Source organism: Puntigrus tetrazona, chromosome 5 (assembly GCF_018831695.1).
Source record: "Puntigrus tetrazona isolate hp1 chromosome 5, ASM1883169v1, whole genome shotgun sequence".
Taxonomy (NCBI): Eukaryota; Metazoa; Chordata; class Actinopteri; order Cypriniformes; family Cyprinidae; genus Puntigrus; species Puntigrus tetrazona.
This window is the reverse complement of record NC_056703.1, coordinates 23,086,224-23,105,370: the sequence shown is the minus strand read 5'-3', so window position 1 is coordinate 23,105,370 and position 19,147 is coordinate 23,086,224. Positions and strand designations below refer to the sequence as shown.

At 37.1% G+C, this 19,147-nt stretch overlaps 2 protein-coding genes across 3 annotated transcripts; both read left to right on the top strand.

Moving 5' to 3' along the window:
- The first annotated feature begins 395 nt into the window (after window positions 1–395).
- Window positions 396–6,531, top strand: ccdc15 (coiled-coil domain containing 15). 2 transcript variants are annotated; one of them, XM_043238177.1, is made up of 10 exons: window positions 396–840; window positions 1,623–1,772; window positions 1,902–2,078; window positions 2,179–2,286; window positions 2,376–2,552; window positions 3,126–3,209; window positions 3,559–3,662; window positions 4,384–4,584; window positions 5,127–5,275; window positions 6,223–6,531. In XM_043238177.1, the coding sequence occupies exons 1-10, from the start codon at window positions 643–645 to the stop codon at window positions 6,315–6,317; spliced, it is 1,443 nt and encodes a 480-aa protein (XP_043094112.1). In that variant the 5' UTR covers window positions 396–642; the 3' UTR covers window positions 6,318–6,531. The 2 variants fall into 2 exon arrangements, with proteins under 2 accessions (XP_043094112.1, XP_043094113.1); XM_043238178.1 differs by lacking the exon at window positions 6,223–6,531 and having other exon boundaries at window positions 5,105–5,242.
- A 1,580-nt stretch (window positions 6,532–8,111) lies between these two features.
- Window positions 8,112–19,076, top strand: slc37a2 (solute carrier family 37 member 2). The gene is made up of 18 exons (XM_043239956.1): window positions 8,112–8,741; window positions 9,442–9,523; window positions 9,650–9,740; window positions 10,352–10,430; window positions 10,516–10,651; window positions 11,077–11,153; window positions 12,381–12,547; window positions 12,783–12,820; window positions 13,896–14,033; window positions 14,502–14,592; window positions 14,705–14,767; window positions 14,842–14,927; window positions 15,320–15,368; window positions 15,951–16,024; window positions 16,213–16,291; window positions 16,489–16,586; window positions 16,739–16,803; window positions 18,684–19,076. The coding sequence occupies exons 1-18, from the start codon at window positions 8,686–8,688 to the stop codon at window positions 18,697–18,699; spliced, it is 1,485 nt and encodes a 494-aa protein (XP_043095891.1). The 5' UTR covers window positions 8,112–8,685; the 3' UTR covers window positions 18,700–19,076.
- Window positions 19,077–19,147: the final 71 nt, after the last annotated feature.

The following is a 19,147-nucleotide window of genomic DNA, read 5'->3' as shown; positions in this document are numbered from 1 at the left end:
GTTTTTTTAAGCAGAAACATTGCAACGTTTACAACAGTAAACGACCGCTTTACGTTATATTTTACAATAATAATAATAATAATAATAATAATAATAATAATAATAATAATAATAATAATAATAATAATAGAGGTAACACAGCGCGTTTAAAATTGATACACAATATAAATAAGATTTATGAGATTTTAAAGGATATTGATGTGAAAAACCACCACATTTATTTTTTGTCACTGTGGAACTAAAACGAGCAGGTATTGTTTTCCATCTAACTTTTATTTTAGGAGCACATCTGGGCGTGGCCTAATTGCTATACGTTTTGAATGGCGTTACATTCGGCGAATAAGAACTCTTCTTTACAGGCTGTAGCCAATAGAATCAGAAATAGGCGTGTCTAAAATGTTGTGCGACTCTGTTAGCGTCTTGACAACGGATCTTTAATCCTGACGGTTACAGCTATGAAAATATTTACGCTATTTGTATGAGGACAGTAACGGCGTTATGATCCGATGTACTGTTTTGTTTTTGCTCGAATAATCGGTGCCTTGCTAGGTATTAAGGTCTGAATATCAGTGACTCACAAAATGCCATAAAGGGTAGTTATACGTTAAGTTAGCCATCCATAACTGAAAGGTTTGACGCGAAATGAATCGAGCAAAAACTACCAAAGAAAGGGTTTGCTCTTCGATAACACAAAAGAAGGTCTTAAAAGAAAACAAAAGGATCATCTTTGGAAGCAGGAGAAAGGCCAGAGATGTAAGAGTGTTGGCAGAGAGGAACCCGGCTGTGGCTCCTGTGGGTGTTTGGGTGGAGAGCGGCGATGAGAGTCAGGAGCATCCCGCGGTAAGAACCCACACTAACCCATACTTATCACCCCGTCTGGCCTAAATGATATAGGAAATTGCTGCTATCGTCTAGATTTCAGGATGGATAGTGTACACCTTGTAATGATGTAAACACACGAGAGATGTACAGATTGTTGAACACGAGCTTCTTTGAGCGGCACTTTCCGTTATTACAGTGATTGTTTGTGTCTCATTAAGTGTATTCATACCAGGATGAATGCGGCCTGTCCCAAAATGGAAGGGAAAAGGAGGAAGAAAAAAACTAACAGCAATGACAGTCCAACATTTGAGCCCAAACTAGTTTATTAGCTGCTACTCGGTTTCAAATCTCAATTTTTTCAGTTTTGGTTAAACGAGCTGTGTCACTTATCATTTTATCAAAACTTTTAAAGTTAAATTTGAAATAAAGTTGAAATTAAATTAACATTAATTAAAATATTTATATTTATCATTAAGGTTGAAGTATAAAAAACTAAAATAATGCTAAAAAAGCTAGGTATATTACAAAAATAAATTATTATTTGTGTATATATATATATATATATATATATATATATATATATATATATATATATATATATATATATATATGTGTGTGTATATATGTATGTATGTATGTATGTACACATACATGTGCTTATACAAACTGTAAACCCCAAATAAATAGACTCATATAAAATGAGATTTGTGGAAAGTTCCTACTAGCTGAAATCTGATGCAGACAACTAAATGATTCACAGCCACACATGTCCTGTAAATGTATCCCTGTGTGTTTGGTAGGTCCGTGCTCTGCTCACAGAAGAGCTTCTGGAGGAGACCAGACGAGAGAAAGAGGAGAGTCTGCGCCGATTTCGGGATGCAGTTCGTGAACGTGTGTCGCAGCAGGCTCGTCTGGCCAAACAACGGCAGCTGCTGAAATCATACCAGACCGTAAGAAATCACCTGATGACACCTTTATCCTTTAAGAAAAATGTTGCAACTATATGGTAGTGAAAATTACACATTTGTCCTAACAGAAACTCAAATACCTCCTAAATTTGATGTGAACACTATCTTCAGGTTGAATGCGACAGCAAAGTACTGCAACAAACCAGCAGAGCGGCCTATCGTCTTACACCCCAAACCAATTTATTCCCTTCCTGGACACACGGGGAGCGAGCAGTCTGCAGTCCCGGCTCTCGCTGTGTCAGCGCTCTGGAGACGCAGGCTGTTTCTTCACATCACCATACGCATAATGTACGGGTATTTACATGGCCTTATACGTCTATGTAGATCGTTTTGCTTGCGTGATTTGGCAAAATAAAGATGTAAAGGTGAGTTCTTTACACTTGTCCAGGTCAGTAAAGTCAGGAAGCAGGTGAGACACAGACTGGCTGCTCGTCAGACAGCGCAAGAGGGAGATGAACTACCTGGAGGGAGATGGAAAAGATCCACAGCCAGAGAAGTGAGTCATTCCTCATGCATTTGGCTCATTTTTGAGACCCGAACGTTCGGCGTAGTAGTATTAATATCTTGGCGTTTTGTTATATACAGAAAGCCGAATCACACGCTTGGAAAGATCAGAAGGATTATACTGAAAGTGCAAATGATGGAGGAGAGGAAAACGAGCAGGAAGTTGAAGCGGAAGACGAGATGCTGTTGGGGCAGCATGATCAACCTCTTCATCTGCATCGCCGCAGAAGCAAGACTGTAACTTTTCAGGATGATATGGTAAGAAGATCTCGTGTGGCTTGAATGGGAAATGTCACCCAAAAATGAAAATGATGTCATAAATCGCTCTCGTGTCGTTCCAAACCTGTAAGGAGCATAAATTAAGATATTTCGATGAAGTCCTATAGCCTTCTGACCCTCCATAGAGAATGAACTGCCTTTTGTGACGTAATATTACTATTTCATTCTGCTTCTAACTATAATTGTGATTATTTTATTCAGTTAGCAGCACTAGTTTTTAAATGAAGAAAAAACAAATCTGCATATAGCTTTTTTTTAAATCTACAATTAGTTTGCTCATATTTTTTACATTATGCATTCTTTTCACACAGTATAAATGGGTTTACATACATGATAATATATAGCTGTATATATGTAAGGAAGTGTCCTTTTTATCCAAAACTCCCAGTACTGCTGCTAACCATTATTTTAATAAGCTACCAGTTTGTTCATCAATTAGTGCTGTCTTGCACCAAGTGACTTTTTTTTTAATTTGTAGTTTTTTTAATATGCTATTATTATATAATACAATGGTCTTTATTATGTCGTGCATACCTGTTTGTGATTCTTCAGGTGTGTGAGCCAGATCCCACAACCGACTACAGAGCTTCCCAAGTTCTCTGGCCTCATGAGAATCAGGAAGAGCTGAAGAGGCAGGTGGGGAATCATGCTTTATTTACAATGGTGTCTCCATCGTTGGACATTTTTATGCTTATGACAGTGAAGGTGTACATTTATAATAACTGTTGTCTATTTTAATATATTCTAAAATCACTGCTGCACGATCCATACAAAGTCGTTCTAATATGCTGAATTGCTGCTCAATAAACATCTCTTATTAGCACAGCTGTGACGCGTAATATTTGGCGTGAACTCTGAACTAATAATGATCAGATGTGAAAGTTGATACACTTAATAGATCATTTCCGGTAGAGGATTTAGAATTTAGTTTTGATTTAGGTGCGATGGGTTTGTGTTCTTCAGAGCGTTAACTGTATCGTTTCAGAGACAGTCTCAGTTCCTCATGTATCGACGCCACTTCATGGACATTGAGAGAGAGCAGGCGAAGGAACACCAAAGGCACAGGAAACATCTGAAGAGAACTGCAAGGTCAAATCTCACCACATGTTTACAAGTATCTTCTCTACCGCAGTATCACATTTAGTTCGCTTATCTCACTTCTACTGGAAAGGATGTCTGGTTGCTCACTTCTTATTTGGTTTCTCTCTACGTATTCAGGCTACAGTAAATATTTTATATGACTGACTTGGGCCTAGGCGACGTATCCAGCCCTACCCAGCCCTGGACTGACTAGTTAAATAATACTGGACTAAAAATAAGACTGATTGCTAGATCTTCAGCACAAGCACCAATATGTAAAAAAGGCATGAATGTTAAAATGTCATTCCCGTAACAAATGCACATATTGTATTTTAATCTTCTTAACTGTTATACATTCTCCTAAAACTTAGCTGGTAGAGCATGACACATGAAATGCTAAATTCAAGGCTTTGATTCCCAGGTAAAGATACGTCAAAATGACTACACTTTTATACAATTTAGTTACAAATTAATCATTTCAAATGTGATTTATGTGCATGTGTACATATTATCTACAATTAATTTAATTTAAATATCGTTTTATTAAAATTTCCAAAAAAAGTTTTTAGTAATCTGTCTATAAGCCTAAGTGTATTTTTTATTTGTACTGCTGAAGCAAGTAACCACACATCATTTTTCTTTTATAAAGTTGTCCGGGAACACAAAAGACTTCATGCTGCGCTTTATGCTTTCTTTTATAAACTCTGAGAACTTTTCTTTCTGTGTGTAGGATCAAGAATGAAAAAGAACAACTTAGGAAATCTGAGGAAAAGAAGATGGAGAGGCAGCGACAGCAAGAGGAAGAAAGAAAAGACATGGCTGAGAGGGAGTATTTGATTTTGGAGCGATTGAGGCTTGATGAGGAGGAGGAGGAGGCAGCGGAGAAGGTAGAGAGACGAGAGAAAACAAAGAGGAACAAAGAAAGCAAACGGTACATATTGCCAGTTATCTCACTACGAGTATGTTTATTATAAGCATAAATACATCATAGGGTTTGGGGAAAATAAATCTATTATAATCACCAAGGCTTCATTATTTGATCAGGAATACGGTACAAACACATATTATAAAATATATATATTATAATATATATCATCTAAGCTGTTTAACTGTTTTTTTTGTAATTGGTTTTAAAATATAATTCATTTCTGTGATAATATCACAATCATAACTCTCCAGAAATCATTCTAAAATGCTAAATTGGTGCTTATAAACATTTATTATTATTATTACCCATATTAAAAGCAGAAAAGAAACCATGATGCATTTTTTCAGGATTCTTCAATTAATAAAAAGTAACAAAGAACAGGTTTTATTTAACTTTAAAAAATCGTTTGTAACTTTGCATTTACCATCGATTTTGATTCATTTAATGCATCCTTGTTGGCTAAAAGTAAAAAAAAAAAAGCTTCTTAAGCATGTTACTGACCCCAAAATATATTGTGTTGAAGTTGCGTGATGGTCGTGTGACAGGTACATTGAGGCCATGCAGGCTCAAATGAAAGAGAAGCTGGAGAAGGATAAAGTAGAGCTGCCTCCTCTGTGCTGCTGTGGAGACACTTTCTGGGACAGTCATCCAGAAACCTGCGCCAACAACTGCATCTTCTACAACAATCCGAAAGGTAAACTACTCACTCTGCGTCTTTGATTTTATTGTTTTTTTTTTTTTTTTTGCTTTTCTTTCTCTTGTTGCACCGTGTATTGGTTAATTCTAAGTTTCTGTAACACAACATTTTGTTAAGTGCTCGGTTCCTATTTCTGTGGTATTGTGCATGGCGTAGCCCCGCCCACAGAGAAATATCATTGTTTTTTTTTTATCTTGCTCCTCGTAACTGAACTTCAGAAATGTTCTCACTGGTTGTCATTGTGTTGCTGGGAAACTTGACACGTTGTGTCTGTCATTAATGTTCTTACTCACAGCACCGTGACTTGACCGACGACGCATTTTCCATTTTCCATGACGGAGTATAACCAGACAGTCTGAAGTTTAATCATGGATTTAGTTTATCACAGCAAGTCTTATTTTAAAAGATGAAAAGATAGCGATGATTAAGATAAAAAAATAATAGTTTAAATACACATCTAAATAAGGATTTCATGCGTTTAAAGAGTACTTACTGTGAACTTCATAACATGATATTGAAGTGATCTGCATCTGATTGTACATTATATTTTAAAATATGGTTAAAGTTTACTGTTAGATAAACTGGCAAGCTAAAATAAAATGAAATTTAATGCATGTTACATATTGAATTTATGATTGTTATTTGTAAAGAAGTTTAGTACATTTAAAATATATTAAATTTAAATGTAATACTGAATAGCATGCTACAGTTAATCAAGTACTTTACATGTGCTTTAGCATCTTAGCACATCAAAGAAAAAAAACATGATTTAAAATGTATTTTTTAAAATAACTTAATGTCTTTGAAGTGCACCTTTTATTGGTACGCTCAAGTGAGTTAGGAAACGTTATCTATTGTATCTGCAAGTACAGTTTTTAAAGATATATATATAGAGAGAGAGAGAGTTTATTTATTGGTATTTTGTGCTTTTTTTTTTTCTGCAGCGTATGCTCAGGCTCTGCAGTCTGTTTTGCTAAGCTGTGATCTGAAGGAAGGAGGCTTTGGACAGCATTCATCTACCAGAAGACATCCTCTATAGATGTCCATTTTCAAAGGAAGTGATTGTATCTTTATAGTAATTGTTGAACATGTTTTAAGACTGGACAGCCTGAAGGGTTACGTTGCATTAATGCAATGATTTCATGGTTCGATATTTTTTTTACTGTTCTCCTAGGTGGTTTAAAACACCTGACATACCTCTTGTAATTACAGCATTTTTATTGTCTTTAATAAACCTTTTTGAATTGAGAAAATTAACTGCTGTGATTTGTTTGTGTCACAACTTTTCTAAATGCACGTAAATGTCTTTGTGGCCTTTGTACAGTTTTTCAGCCATCGTCCACATATATAGTCCCTCATCATATGCTTCAGGTTGTTAAGTCATTAAATGAAGTCACATTTATTTCTATCTTTGCCTGCGGAAATAAGAAGTATTTATTTCCATTCCAGAAAACAACATCATCATTTCTAGTCAAGGATGTAAGGTTTGATAGCTCAAATCGTGAGGTTATTACATATATAACTATATATATAAAAAAAGTATATTGACAGCGCAAGCAGATGCTCATCAACTTAATGGATTTATGTAATATATAGTATTGAACATAAAGGCATAAACACTGTACTAAAGGTTTGTTAAAGATATTTTTACATCATTTTAGGTCAGGTATTATTATTGTTAATTTAAAATAAAATGACCGGGTCTAAGACGATGGAGCTTACAGTGAATGGACAACCTGGGCCGTACATGTTGACATCACATTAGACCGCTTTATAAACTATCTCCCCCCTCAGGGACTGGGAGAGGGTTAGTAGGAATTCAGAAGGAAGTCGACTCCCCTCCATATGAGGAAAACAAAACCCATATCAACACCACTCTCGGGGTATATATACACCCTACTGTTCCCCTCCGATGCCTACGAATATCAGTACCACTTCAACTTCAGCACCAACCACATGTCTGTATTCCCCAAAGAGATGAGGAGAATTGTTTTCTGCACCACAAAAAACAACAACAAAAGGGTGTTAATAACTGGAATCATTTTCCAACGTATTTAATTATAAAAGCCTTTGGAATATAAAATAGCATTTATTACTTATTTATTACTTATTTAATATTTTCCATATGCCAGTGTAAGCATCATAAATGTATACATAAATTAATACAAAAAAAGCTATGCGATTAGTGAAATTAAAGAATGATGCTTCTCTCTAACAGGCCTGTTTAGCTAAAAACTTATTCTTCTTTTTGTTTTTTACAACCTTTGTAATCTAATTTTTTATTTTATTAATAATCTCTTACATTACTAAATACATGCCATCTTTTTATAAAATGAATGAGGAAGATACAATGAGGAAGAATAAGTGACCAGTCAATTTAAATATATGCAACAGAGCATCTCTGCATCCCACAGAAGGGCGTAAATGTGTGGCATTTAGGTATATTTACAGAATATAACTGAAATCATCCATTCAAGCGATTCGTTCAAACGACTGAGTTAGTAACGAAGCAAGCGACTCTCTTAATGAATGGGTCATTGATTCACTGACTCACTAGATTTGTTCAGCAGCAAAGATTCGTTCATTAACGAAACACGGTATTATACAATTGTTAGACTTTTTTTAACAGTCTTATTGAAGAAATGTAAAGGTCGGTGTAACATACAAGATGAATTGAGGATTGTTTCGTTTATTCTTGTGAAATAACACGATAAAAAAAAATAGCAACAAATTGTAAATCTATTGCTTTTGTTTAAAAAAAAAAGCCGACGAATGAAGGGTTAATTCGAGTGACGTCACCGGCTATCACATGTTTACGTCGCCAGATCCAGAGAGTGTGTGAGTGTGTGTGTGTGAGAGAGAGAGAGAGAGAGAGAGAGAGTGTGTGTGAGTGTGTGCCTCAGCCCCGTGTGGAAAATGGAGACGCTAGTAGAAAAGATCAATTGGCTAACACTCATGTGATTTTTAAAGCCCAGACGAGCCGGTATTAATAGCGTCCAGGTTGAAACGCAGACGGACACGGGCCGAGGCAACCATGGAAATCTCCGGGAATTTAGAGCGCTCTACGGTTTTTCCACCTCTGGAATTGGAAAATGACAACACGTCTCCGATACTTTAAATGCAACCTTTCCTCTGGTTTAGGATCACCGGCTTTCGGCGAACATGATTTTATGGACTCGTAGTTTTAGGTCGCGAGAAATGAGCGCAAACTGATCTGAGACACAAAACGATTAGTCAGCTAGTTTCGGTGTGTATTTTACTTGTTCTTGAAGTTTTAGTGGATATGGGCTTTTTTAGACCTCATTTATAACGTAACGTTAGATACGATTTTTTTAGTATAGCGTTTATTTGTTTTCTGGTTTTGTTTGGGGGTTCTTTTAACGACACGAACCGCGCTAAGTGTAACAATGAGATCTCTGGCCCCGGGAGTCAAACTCATCACCTCTTTCTCCAGAGACAGCTGGTGAGTAACAGGCCCATGTAAACACAGCGGACTGCACAGATAACATGCTCTCTGATGTTAAATGTGTATGCCATCATCTGGCATTTGTTCGTAACAGACATCATTATTGATTTTTGATTACGTTATTGATCTTAACACTGCTTAAAAGTTCATCATTAATCATCTATAATGTTTTTAGTCAGTGCTAATATACATTTCACCTTGTTGAGTACAGGCATATATATATATATATATATATATATATATATATATATATATATATATATATATATATATATATATATATATGCCTGTATATAAGTTTGCCTATGCATAACTTAATTTCACTTTTTAATTTATTAATAATCTTAAACCACAGTTTTACACAATCTCAATACTGTGACCTAAATGTTAGAGGTTTCTGTTTTGCTGCCAGCCGTCAGAACTGATGTACACTGTGTAAAGCTTCCCCCACAGGAAATGTATAAAACCTTATAGACAGATCATTCAGTGTGTGTGTGTGTGTGTGTGTGTGTGTGTGTGTGTGTTGTTTACCTTAGGTGAGGCTGTTTTCCTGTACGTCACGCTATGTGGTTTCATTTCTATCACTGTCTGACTGTTTTATTTAATGCTGCAGAAACCTGCAGATATCCCTTTAACCGGTGTTGATGTTTTTTGAAGTGTGACTCTCCCGTTGTAAGAGTTTGTGTCTTTTGATTAGGTACCGGTTCTTCATCCTCCTCCTGACGTTCGTCTTCTACACCACCTACCACCTCTCTCGGAAGCCTATCAGTATTGTCAAGGTAATAAAAAGTCAGAGACCTGGCAACTAAACATTAACTAGCTGCATGACAGGCCTAACCTGAAAAGAAGACATGCTAGTTGTGCTGATAAATGTGTGTGAAAAAATGGTTTTATTTTTGTGACAGAGTCAGCTGCACAGAAACTGCTCTAACGTTATTCATCCGGCAGACCTCAACATCACTGACAATGACACCTGGTGTGATTGGGTTCCTTTTGGTAAGATTCATTCTTTGCTTAGAATATTTTGTGTATCATAGGCCCCCTTTAGGTGTCTGCTACTCATTGCCGTCTCACACTGCCTTTTAATATGTTAGGGTCTGTGTGTGTGTTTGTTTTTCAAAGTCTCCTAAGTTCACATTTAATTAATCAAAATAAAGTAAACCATTTAAATAGTGACAATAATAATAATAATACAATTTAACATATCCGTGGATCATTAAAGTTAATTAGAGTAGTCTTAAGGGAGAAAGCATTTTATATTTAGGTTTTTCATTGAGTACATTTTAAAATGAATTTCAGGGGCCATCATTGCAGTCTTCGGTGCTTTAGAGATCTTTCTCATACTCTGGATTGGTGCATAACCTGTCTTGATTATTATGAGTGTTGAAAACAGTTGTGCTAATTAATATTTTTGTAAAAAAAGAAAAACCTGATACATCTTTCTTTAGGATTTGTTGATAAAGAAAAAGTTAAAAAGAACAGAATTCATTAAAAAGAGAATTGTTTGCAAGGTGTATGTTTTTACTGCTGCTTTTAAATAATTTACCCATCATTATTTCCTTAAAAAATCAATCAACCTGTGTGTATGTATTTTTTTTTTTATTCAGACCAGAACAATTACCAGAGCCTGTTTGGAGTCTTGGATAACTGTTTCCTTGTTGCGTATGCTATCGGCATGTTCTTCAGGTTTGATACGTTTTGGTTAGACTTTCTTGTTTTGTGTTTTTCTTTAGGTATAACGGCTCGTTTTTTTTATTGTTTTTATTGACAGTGGGATTTTTGGAGAGCGTTTGCCCTTGCGGTACTACCTGAGCTCAGGGATGATTCTCAGCGGCATTTTCACTGCTCTCTTCGGCCTGGGCTTTTACTGGCAAATCCACTCTTTGTGGTATTACTGCTTAGTTCAGGTAAGCTAGTTTTCTCCTTTCTAAATGTAAACCTGTATCTCCAAAAAGGTGTGTCAGTTCCGTTTCGAGTACCAGAGCGAGCGCAAGAATTTCACAGTACGAAACCAAAAAAACAGAAGTGAGTCACTTCCAATGACATTTATTGTCACAAGCACATTTTCAAAGTTAAATGAAACACATTTTTTTTTTATTTTTCATAAACAAACCTTATCGGTGCATGGTTGAAGCGTGTATTTTCTCTTCCTCTTAGCCTAATTCCAGTCTTACAGAGCCAGAGTTATTTCACAGTAAATCTTTAGTCATGCTAATACGAGTCACGCGGTTAACACATGACCGAATCAGGCGGAATGGTTTGCTTCTTGAACATGTCAAACCCATGTGCTCTTCAGACTTGCTGATTCTTTTTTTTTTTTTTACTTTTCCAGGCCTTAAATGGGCTGGTGCAGACTACAGGCTGGCCGGCCGTGGTGGCTTGTGTTGGGAACTGGTTTGGGAAGGGAAAGTAAGTGACTGTTGTGTTATTTGCTGCTTGCTCAGTTTGTGAGCTGTTGACGGTGCACAATCGCTTCTGAGCTTTTTTTTCACAAAAACAACTAAGTGCGGATCTAAATGATCTGTCTTGCTTCTGCGGTGCCAAATGATAAAAACTTGTCCGCTGTGAACTGCAGTTTTAAATCCACATGAAACCACAATTGCGAAATGTTTCGACGGTGCCAGATGGGAACCGTAGTTAACAAAACCACTCCTAAAGTTCAGAGTTGTGCACATTAAGATTTCCACTGTTGTTCTACAGTTTGGGATCAGTATTAATCCGTATTTGTTCAGAAATTAAAGAATGTGATGTATGTGTTACAAAGGTTGTCTGTCAAACAATGCTTATTAAACTTCATAATCATCCAAAAATCTCATATTACAGTTTCCAAAATGATGTAAAGCATCACAACTTTACAAGGCTCTCTGTCTCTCTCTCTCTGTCTCTCTCTCTCTGTCTCTCTCTCTCTCTCTCTCTCTCTCTCTCTCTCTCTCTCTCTCTCTCTGTCTCTGTCTCTCTCTCTCTGTCTCTGTCTCTCTCTCTGTCTCTGTCTCTCTCTCTCTCTCTGTCTCTGTCTCTCTCTCTGTCTCTCTCTCTCTCTCTCTCTCTCTCTCTCTCTCTCTCTCTCTCTCTCTCTCTATCTCTCTCTCTCTCTCTCTGTGTCTCTCTCTCTCTCTCTCTCTCTCTCTCTCTCTCTCTCTCTCTCTCTCTCTCTCTCTCTCTCTCTCTCTCTCTCTCTCTCTCTCTCTCTCTCTCTCTCTCTCTCTCTCTCTCTCTCTCTCTCTCTCTCTCTCTCTCTCTCTCTCTCTCTCTCTCTCTCTCTCTCTCTCTCTCTCTCTCTCTCTCTCTCTCTCTCTCTCTCTCTCTCTCTCTCTCTCTCTCTCTCTCTCTCTCTCTCTCTCTCTCTCTCTCTCTCTCTCTCTCTCTCTCTCTCTCTCTCTCTCTGTCTCTCTCTCTCTCTCTCTCTCTCTCTCTCTCTCTCTCTCTCTCTCTCTCTGTCTCTCTCTCTCTGTCTCTCTCTCTCTCTCTCTCTCTGTCTCTCTCTCTCTGTCTCTGTCTCTCTCTCTCTCTCTCTCTATCTATATATATATATATATATATATATATATATATATACACATATAAAAATACAGACATTTGAATGGTATTGTATTAATAAGTAAATTTTCAGCATTCCAAACTTGCTCTCTGATGCAGGCGTGGGTTCATCATGGGTATCTGGAATTCTCACACCTCAGTAGGAAACATTCTGGGCTCCCTCATTGCTGGGGTCTATGTGTCATCTGCATGGGGCCTGTCGTTCATTGTGCCTGGTATCATCATCGCTGTTGCTGGAGTCATCTGCTTTTTGTTCCTGGTCGAAAGTAAGTCACACCTTGGATTGGAGGGAAATTGCTATTATATGCCTGTAGACCGGAACAGAAGGGAAACAAAAACAGACATGCACGCTTTTTTGTAACCATTTCTGATAGTTACTTTCTTGTGATTAGAAATGAAATGAAGACCATCTGCAGACATACAAGTTATTTTTAACACACTCAAGATTCATTTTGCGGAAAAAAGTGCTGGATAAATCACAATGTTGTTTATTTTTTACAGAACCTGAAGATGTGAACTGTACTCCTCCACAACACCATGTGAGTTCACGTACAATTTAAAAAAACTATTCAAACTATTTTGCAGTTTGACTCTATGACCTACATGTTACAATGCCATTATTGCACTTGAATAACCAGCTAAACAGCAGAATTCCCCTCCCTTTTGTTGTTTTTTTTGCGCATTATTTGCAAATTGACTGTTAAAACACTCATTTACTACCATTCGGTTACAATCAATAACAGTTTTTGCCAAACTGAAAGTGAACTAAAATATTTGCAATACATTTGGCCTCTTTCACAGCAAGAGAAGTGATCGAGCGAGCGTAACGTTGCCACGATGTCCGTCTGCAGTTCACAACGCTGTATTTGATTTAGAATGTGATTGTGAATTTGATTTAGAAATGGCCTGAGATTAGAAAGCAGAAGTAATTGTGAACAGAGAGAAAACGTGTAACAAGTGTGAGAAGAGCTATGATAAATCCGTCTGGTGAAATCTTTTGATCTCTGTGATTAAACTATGTTGGTCTCGACGATTAAAGGCCGGATAACTTAAAATCTGAACAGATTTTCAACCCTGGGCATCATACACTAGGAAAAACTAACCACTCTATTCTCTTTCTATTCTATCTGTTTGTTTTTATGCATTAAAAATGACCCTCATAACACTAGTGTTCTGTTTTATTTCTATTCCGTCTTTTAGTTTTTATTTATTGAAAAATAATATCTTTAACCTCTATCGCTAGCTTCCTCTATTCTATTTCTATTCGTTCTATTTCTTTTTATTAAGAAGAACAGAACCTCTAAAGTATCTTCTGAAGGATTAAATGTAATTTAAATGTTGATTTACCAGTAAGAACAATCTGTGTTCTAAAATCAGATGACAATATCAAATATCTTTTATATCCTCAGGATAAAGTAAAAAAAAATTAAAAGTTTCTGTAAAACTCTTAAGTGCATTTTTAACAGCGTTGACTCCTCCAGACTGAAAATTGGGACAAGAATATATACAAATGTAGTGTATTACATACTTAAAGGTGTCACAAAATTGTCTGCCTTTTTAACAAACACTTTTTCTCTTCATTGATCCGACGCTAACAGTCTGTGCTGTGTTTAGGAGAGTGCGGAGCAGGAGCCTCTGCTGAGGAACTCTTCCAGTAATGAGGAGATCTTCAGCACTAACACCTCCACAGCCGTGGAGACGGTGGAGGATCACACAGAAGCCATCAGCTTCTGCGGAGCGCTCAGGATTCCTGTGAGTGACCTGTTATTCTCAGTTTTCCACCCACAGCTGTTAGTCAGCGAATGTGAGGTGTTATTTTGAACAGACTGAGGGAGGAGCCGATCCTGCAAAGTGTCTGGGCTTCTCGGATGAAAAATCATGCTTTTGCCTTCCCAACCCAAATAATACTCATTTCTAAGATTAAATATGCAATTGAATCTGTTCTTAAAATATGAAGACTGTTTTTTTGAAACATAATACTCCGTTGGGATCATTTGTCAGATACTTTTTTGGCTTTACGTTTATTTATTTAGCAGTTGCTTCTTCACGCGAAGTAACTTACACAAGGAATGCTAAAAAACAATCTGTTTAGCCTTGAGTAATGTTATAAATTAGGAGTTTATAGTATAATATTGAGTATCTGCTGATACAGAGTAATCCCTGTCCATTTTCAGACAGGATTGTGTCATTTTTGCTCATAGTGTTGTTTTCTTCCTGCAGGGTGTGGTGGAGTTCTCCTTATGTTTGCTTTTCGCCAAGCTGGTCAGCTACACCTTCCTCTACTGGCTTCCTTTATACATCGCTAATGTTGGTAAGAATCCTTTATCAGATTCTGTCACATTCACTCGGTTTTTTTAGGCACTAATGAACCGTCAAAAACTGTCAAGTGTCAAAAAAAAGTCACCCTGTCTGCTCTCTCTTAGCTCATTTTGATCCTAAAGAAGCCGGGGACCTCTCTACGCTTTTTGATGTCGGAGGAATTGTGGGTAAGTGTGTGGTATTTCAGTTAAGTGTGATTCTTGAGAATGGTGCTTCTCTAAGGGTTTATTTCCTGTGTTAGGTGGCATCGTGGCTGGATTAATATCTGACTACAGCGGAGGCAGAGCCACGACCTGCTGCGCCATGTTGATAATTGCTGCTCCAATGGTTAGTCAAACTGATCTCTCTTTTTTTTCTTTGTCAGCACAGACTTTAGGCAAAATGCAATCACCATCTATTAAAATACATGCATGTTTATTTGCTAGCTTTATGGATCGTAGAAATTACACATGGGAGTTTATATCATTTTAATGTGCAATGCTTATGTCCGGTGGCACTGTAAGTGTTTGCTGTACTACTCACCTGGTCAAAAAAAGAGCAAAGCTGGCTTTACTGTCAGTAAATCTTGAAGTTTGCCCAGAGTTTTTACACACGTCTGTAATCGTGCGCACACCGATCCCTCAAGCTCGAGTTTACCTGTGAATCTGTGTGGACGCATGGATGGGTTTCTCTTTCCTGTGAGGTCTGCTGCTTATTCATGTTTGCTTTTCTTCTTCAAGCTGTTCCTGTACAACAAGATCGGGCAGAACGGCTTACCAACCACCATTGGTTAGTGTGGATGTTTTGTTTTTTATTTGAACAGTTACACTTTTTCTTCTAAAGTGGGTTAAATCAGTTTTCGGATGCATTTCAGACTGAATAATCTAATCAGAAACACGTTTTTTTGGTCCCATAATTATATCGGGTGATTGTAAATAAATAATTCGATACAATGAACTCATTGTCTACATGTTTTGCATTGTACTTGCATGTAAAAAAATACCTGCATGTAATTACACATGTAATTAATGTCCATAGTTACACTAATGATTACACCTTAAACCTACCCATACCACCAAACCTTACCTGTTTTCCCACCTCAATAGCACCAAAATTAAGTACTTAAGTAAGTGCACTGTACTTATTTTTTGATGTAAGTACATAGTAGTTAAGGCAATCTAATATAAAGTGGTACCAGTTATAATTCATTTTAAACCTTAACAGTCATCATAATATTGTATAATGCCAAGTATAAGGGGATCAGATGATCTTGTAAATGATCAAATAAGGTGCCGTATTGACAACAGATAAACAATATCTATCTTTTTTTTTTGGTCTGTATCTCCTCTCCTGCCCTTTTCGTCCCCGCAGGCATGTTGCTGTGGTGCGGCGCTCTCGTGAATGGACCCTACGCCCTCATCACCACTGCCGTGTCAGCTGACCTAGTAAGCGCTGGGCACCTCTCCTCCGTGTGCTCTTCACATGGACATTCGTAAAGTCTTAAAAAAGGGTTCAAAACAGACGCGTCGGGACCGGCCTTCAAGTCCCGCCGTCAATAACTGATCAATAAACTATTTTGTAAGGCAACGAGCGTTTCGTGTTGTACATTTCATAATGTTTTGTGATCGTTTAGGGAACCCACGAGTGTCTGAGAGGGAACTCCAGAGCACTGTCCACTGTGACCGCCATTATTGACGGCACTGGATCAATAGGTATGTAGGGAATGTGGCTTTTGTTTAAATCAAACACTGAATGCGCGGTGGCAGTGAATATTACATTTGCAAATAAAATCAGTTTTTATTGACCGTCAATTGAAATGTAGCATTCAGAAAGCCGTGTTTGTTGTGAAAACGCCTCGCTGTCCTGTAATGGCGGTCACACGTTGTGTAATGTGTTTAATGCGCTCTAGGTGCCGCTGTTGGGCCTCTGTTGGCTGGCCTGATCTCTCCCACTGGATGGAATAATGTTTTCTATATGCTCATTGCTGCTGACGTGCTGGCCTGTCTGGTGAGTATTATGTGTATTATTATGTTTGATATTATTGATTCCAGTGTTATTTATAATACTGTTCAATAAGCAATGGCCCGTTTTCTGTTTTAATGAGGAGCGTGTGTTTTGGGCTGGTGTTTCACCGTATCCTCTTGTTCTTGTTTGCGTAGCTGTTGTCCAGGCTGGTGTATAAGGAGGTCAGAGGATGGTGCGGATACACTACAAGGATGAGAGGGTAAACAAGATACACAAATCTCAGTTAATGTAACATAGTAAACATAGAACTTTTTTTTATTATTATATGTATGCTAAATAAATACCAAAACAGATGGAATAGAAAAGGAATAGTTTTTGCTTTTGTTAACTGTATAATACATAAATAAAAAGAAATGGCATATAAAGGAATGTGTAGGAATTAAATGAGTCAAAGTCTGAAAGGGACAATGTTTAGAATTAGAATGGAGATTGCTATTATATTACATCTGATGCATAATATAGTAATATTGTGAATGTTGCAATTTAAAATACCCCTTTTCTATTTGACTATGGTTTAGACTGTAAATCCTGGGGCAGGTTTTCAGCTTCAGCACAGTCTTCAGTGTCACATGATCATTCTGAAATGATTCTGATACGCTGATTTGGCGCTCAAGAAACATTTACTGTTATTATCGATGTTGAAAACCACTTCGGATGTTTAATCTGTTTGTGAAAACAATGTTGCCGTTCAGCAGGTTAGGAGCAAATAAAAAGAAAACACAAATGAACACTTATTTAGCCAAGATACATTAATTTAATGAATTGTAGTGACAAAAAAAGGGCATTTATTTAAATGTTAATATAACACTAGCACTATTTCTGTTTTCTTTTCTTTTTTTCTTTTATAATAAACTTGACCCTCCAACAGATGCGCTCTCTAGTCTACTTTCATTACTTTTATATAAAAAACATAACTTTTGTAGCTTATTATTCATCTTTTTTTCTATTTTATTTACTTGTTTTCTTCAAACTAAATATACTTGATGCATGTACTTCTGTAGACTAACCGGGACTTGTCACAGTACTTTTGTTGGTTTTGAAGTCACTTTGGGTTAAAGTGTGTGCTAAAAGACTAAATGTAATGTTACAAAAGGTTTCTAATTCAGTAAAAATGGTGTTCTTTTGAGCAAACTTTTAAATAACCACAAAATTATAAAGCAGCAAACATATTATCATCATTGACGATGATGATGATGATGGCCATTGCTGAGAGTAAATAATAACGTGGCATGTTTAAATGATTTCTTGAGGAAACCTTGTGACGCTGAAGGTGATCTCATCAGAGAATAAATGATTCAAAATCACTGTAATAATTCATAATATTAAAACGTTGTACTGTGAGCATAGGAGGCTATAGAAATGTAAAATATTATTGCAAACTTTTGACTGGTACCTTATTTTTTTATTTAATTTTTTCCCCCCCATGCTGTGTTCTTGGCAGATGGCTTCATTAAGGTTATTTTTGACCTTCTATATTTAGGTAGGGGCTTTCAAATATGCTGAATGATGCTGCTTGGGCTGATTGCCATTACATGTACTTGATATTAGTGGCTGCCAAAAATGTAGAATGTCATGACCAAAGAGACGCTGTTCTTGAAATAATTGGGCCTTCCTGCCTTTTAATACCATTCAGTGCAGGCTATTTTTAGTGGTTGCAAGGCAATTACAATTACTCCAAGAGGCTGCGACCCGCCTCGGGATTTATTAGTTTTAACCCCGTTCCCAAATGACTGGCAAAAATCTGTGTGTCGAGGTGGAAAATGATGCATGCACTTCAACCGCAATACCATTACGTCTTTGACACCCTTCTAATTAGCAGTCCATTTTTGGCTTGAACCAAACCTGTTTTAGAATTCTCCATAAAAAAAAAACACAAAAAACAAAGCCTTTTTTTAATTATATTGAAATCCATTAATTACGCTAATGGTCTCCAGTATCCGCTTTTGACATTTATCAAATGAGCAGGCGGTGGTTATTTGGTCTTGTTTGTATTTTTTTTTTTTTTTTTTTGATTAAAAGGGAAGCGTTTAATTTAGCACCGTGTGTTTGCAGTGGTTTCATCCGCTCTTTTCTTTTCAGGTTCAAAGAGATCTGAGCCGCCCGTCGAACAAGAGAATATCACACCTGTGACGGAAAATTACCTGCAGCATAACGACAAAAAGGGACCATGGACTGATGCAACACACCAAGTCTTTTTATGCCCAAGGGTTATTTTATATGAAAATTGTAACATGAGACTTTCATCCTTTTATACTGACAATGGAACAAAGCTCAGCTGCTGCGGTGAAGGAGGAGGAGAGTCACACACACACACACACACACACACACACACTCGTCCACACGTGGCCCGAGCGGGACAAACACAACAGGATCGCTAAGCTTCTTCATTTTAATACATTTTTAGTGACTGCTCAATACGGATGTACCTTTTTATCCGAGCATTAAAATATGCCGTTGGTGCTTTGTCCTTTTTATCTGCGTCATCATTTGCGGGTTTGCTGTCGGAGTGAATGTCCTGGTTGTTATTGTCCTGGCTAGCTGTG

Coding starts and splice junctions, on each gene's coding strand:
- ccdc15 (XM_043238177.1), top strand. CDS start 643: ATGAATCGAGCAAAAACTACCAAAGAAAGGGTTTGCTCTTCGATAACA. Junction 841..1,622: donor AGAGTCAGGAGCATCCCGCG/GTAAGAACCCAC, acceptor TGTGTTTGGTAG/GTCCGTGCTCTGCTCACAGA. Junction 5,276..6,222: donor CTTCTACAACAATCCGAAAG/GTAAACTACTCA, acceptor TTTTTTCTGCAG/CGTATGCTCAGGCTCTGCAG.
- slc37a2 (XM_043239956.1), top strand. CDS start 8,686: ATGAGATCTCTGGCCCCGGGAGTCAAACTCATCACCTCTTTCTCCAGA. Junction 14,928..15,319: donor TGATAATTGCTGCTCCAATG/GTTAGTCAAACT, acceptor TTCTTCTTCAAG/CTGTTCCTGTACAACAAGAT. Junction 16,292..16,488: donor TGACGGCACTGGATCAATAG/GTATGTAGGGAA, acceptor AATGCGCTCTAG/GTGCCGCTGTTGGGCCTCTG.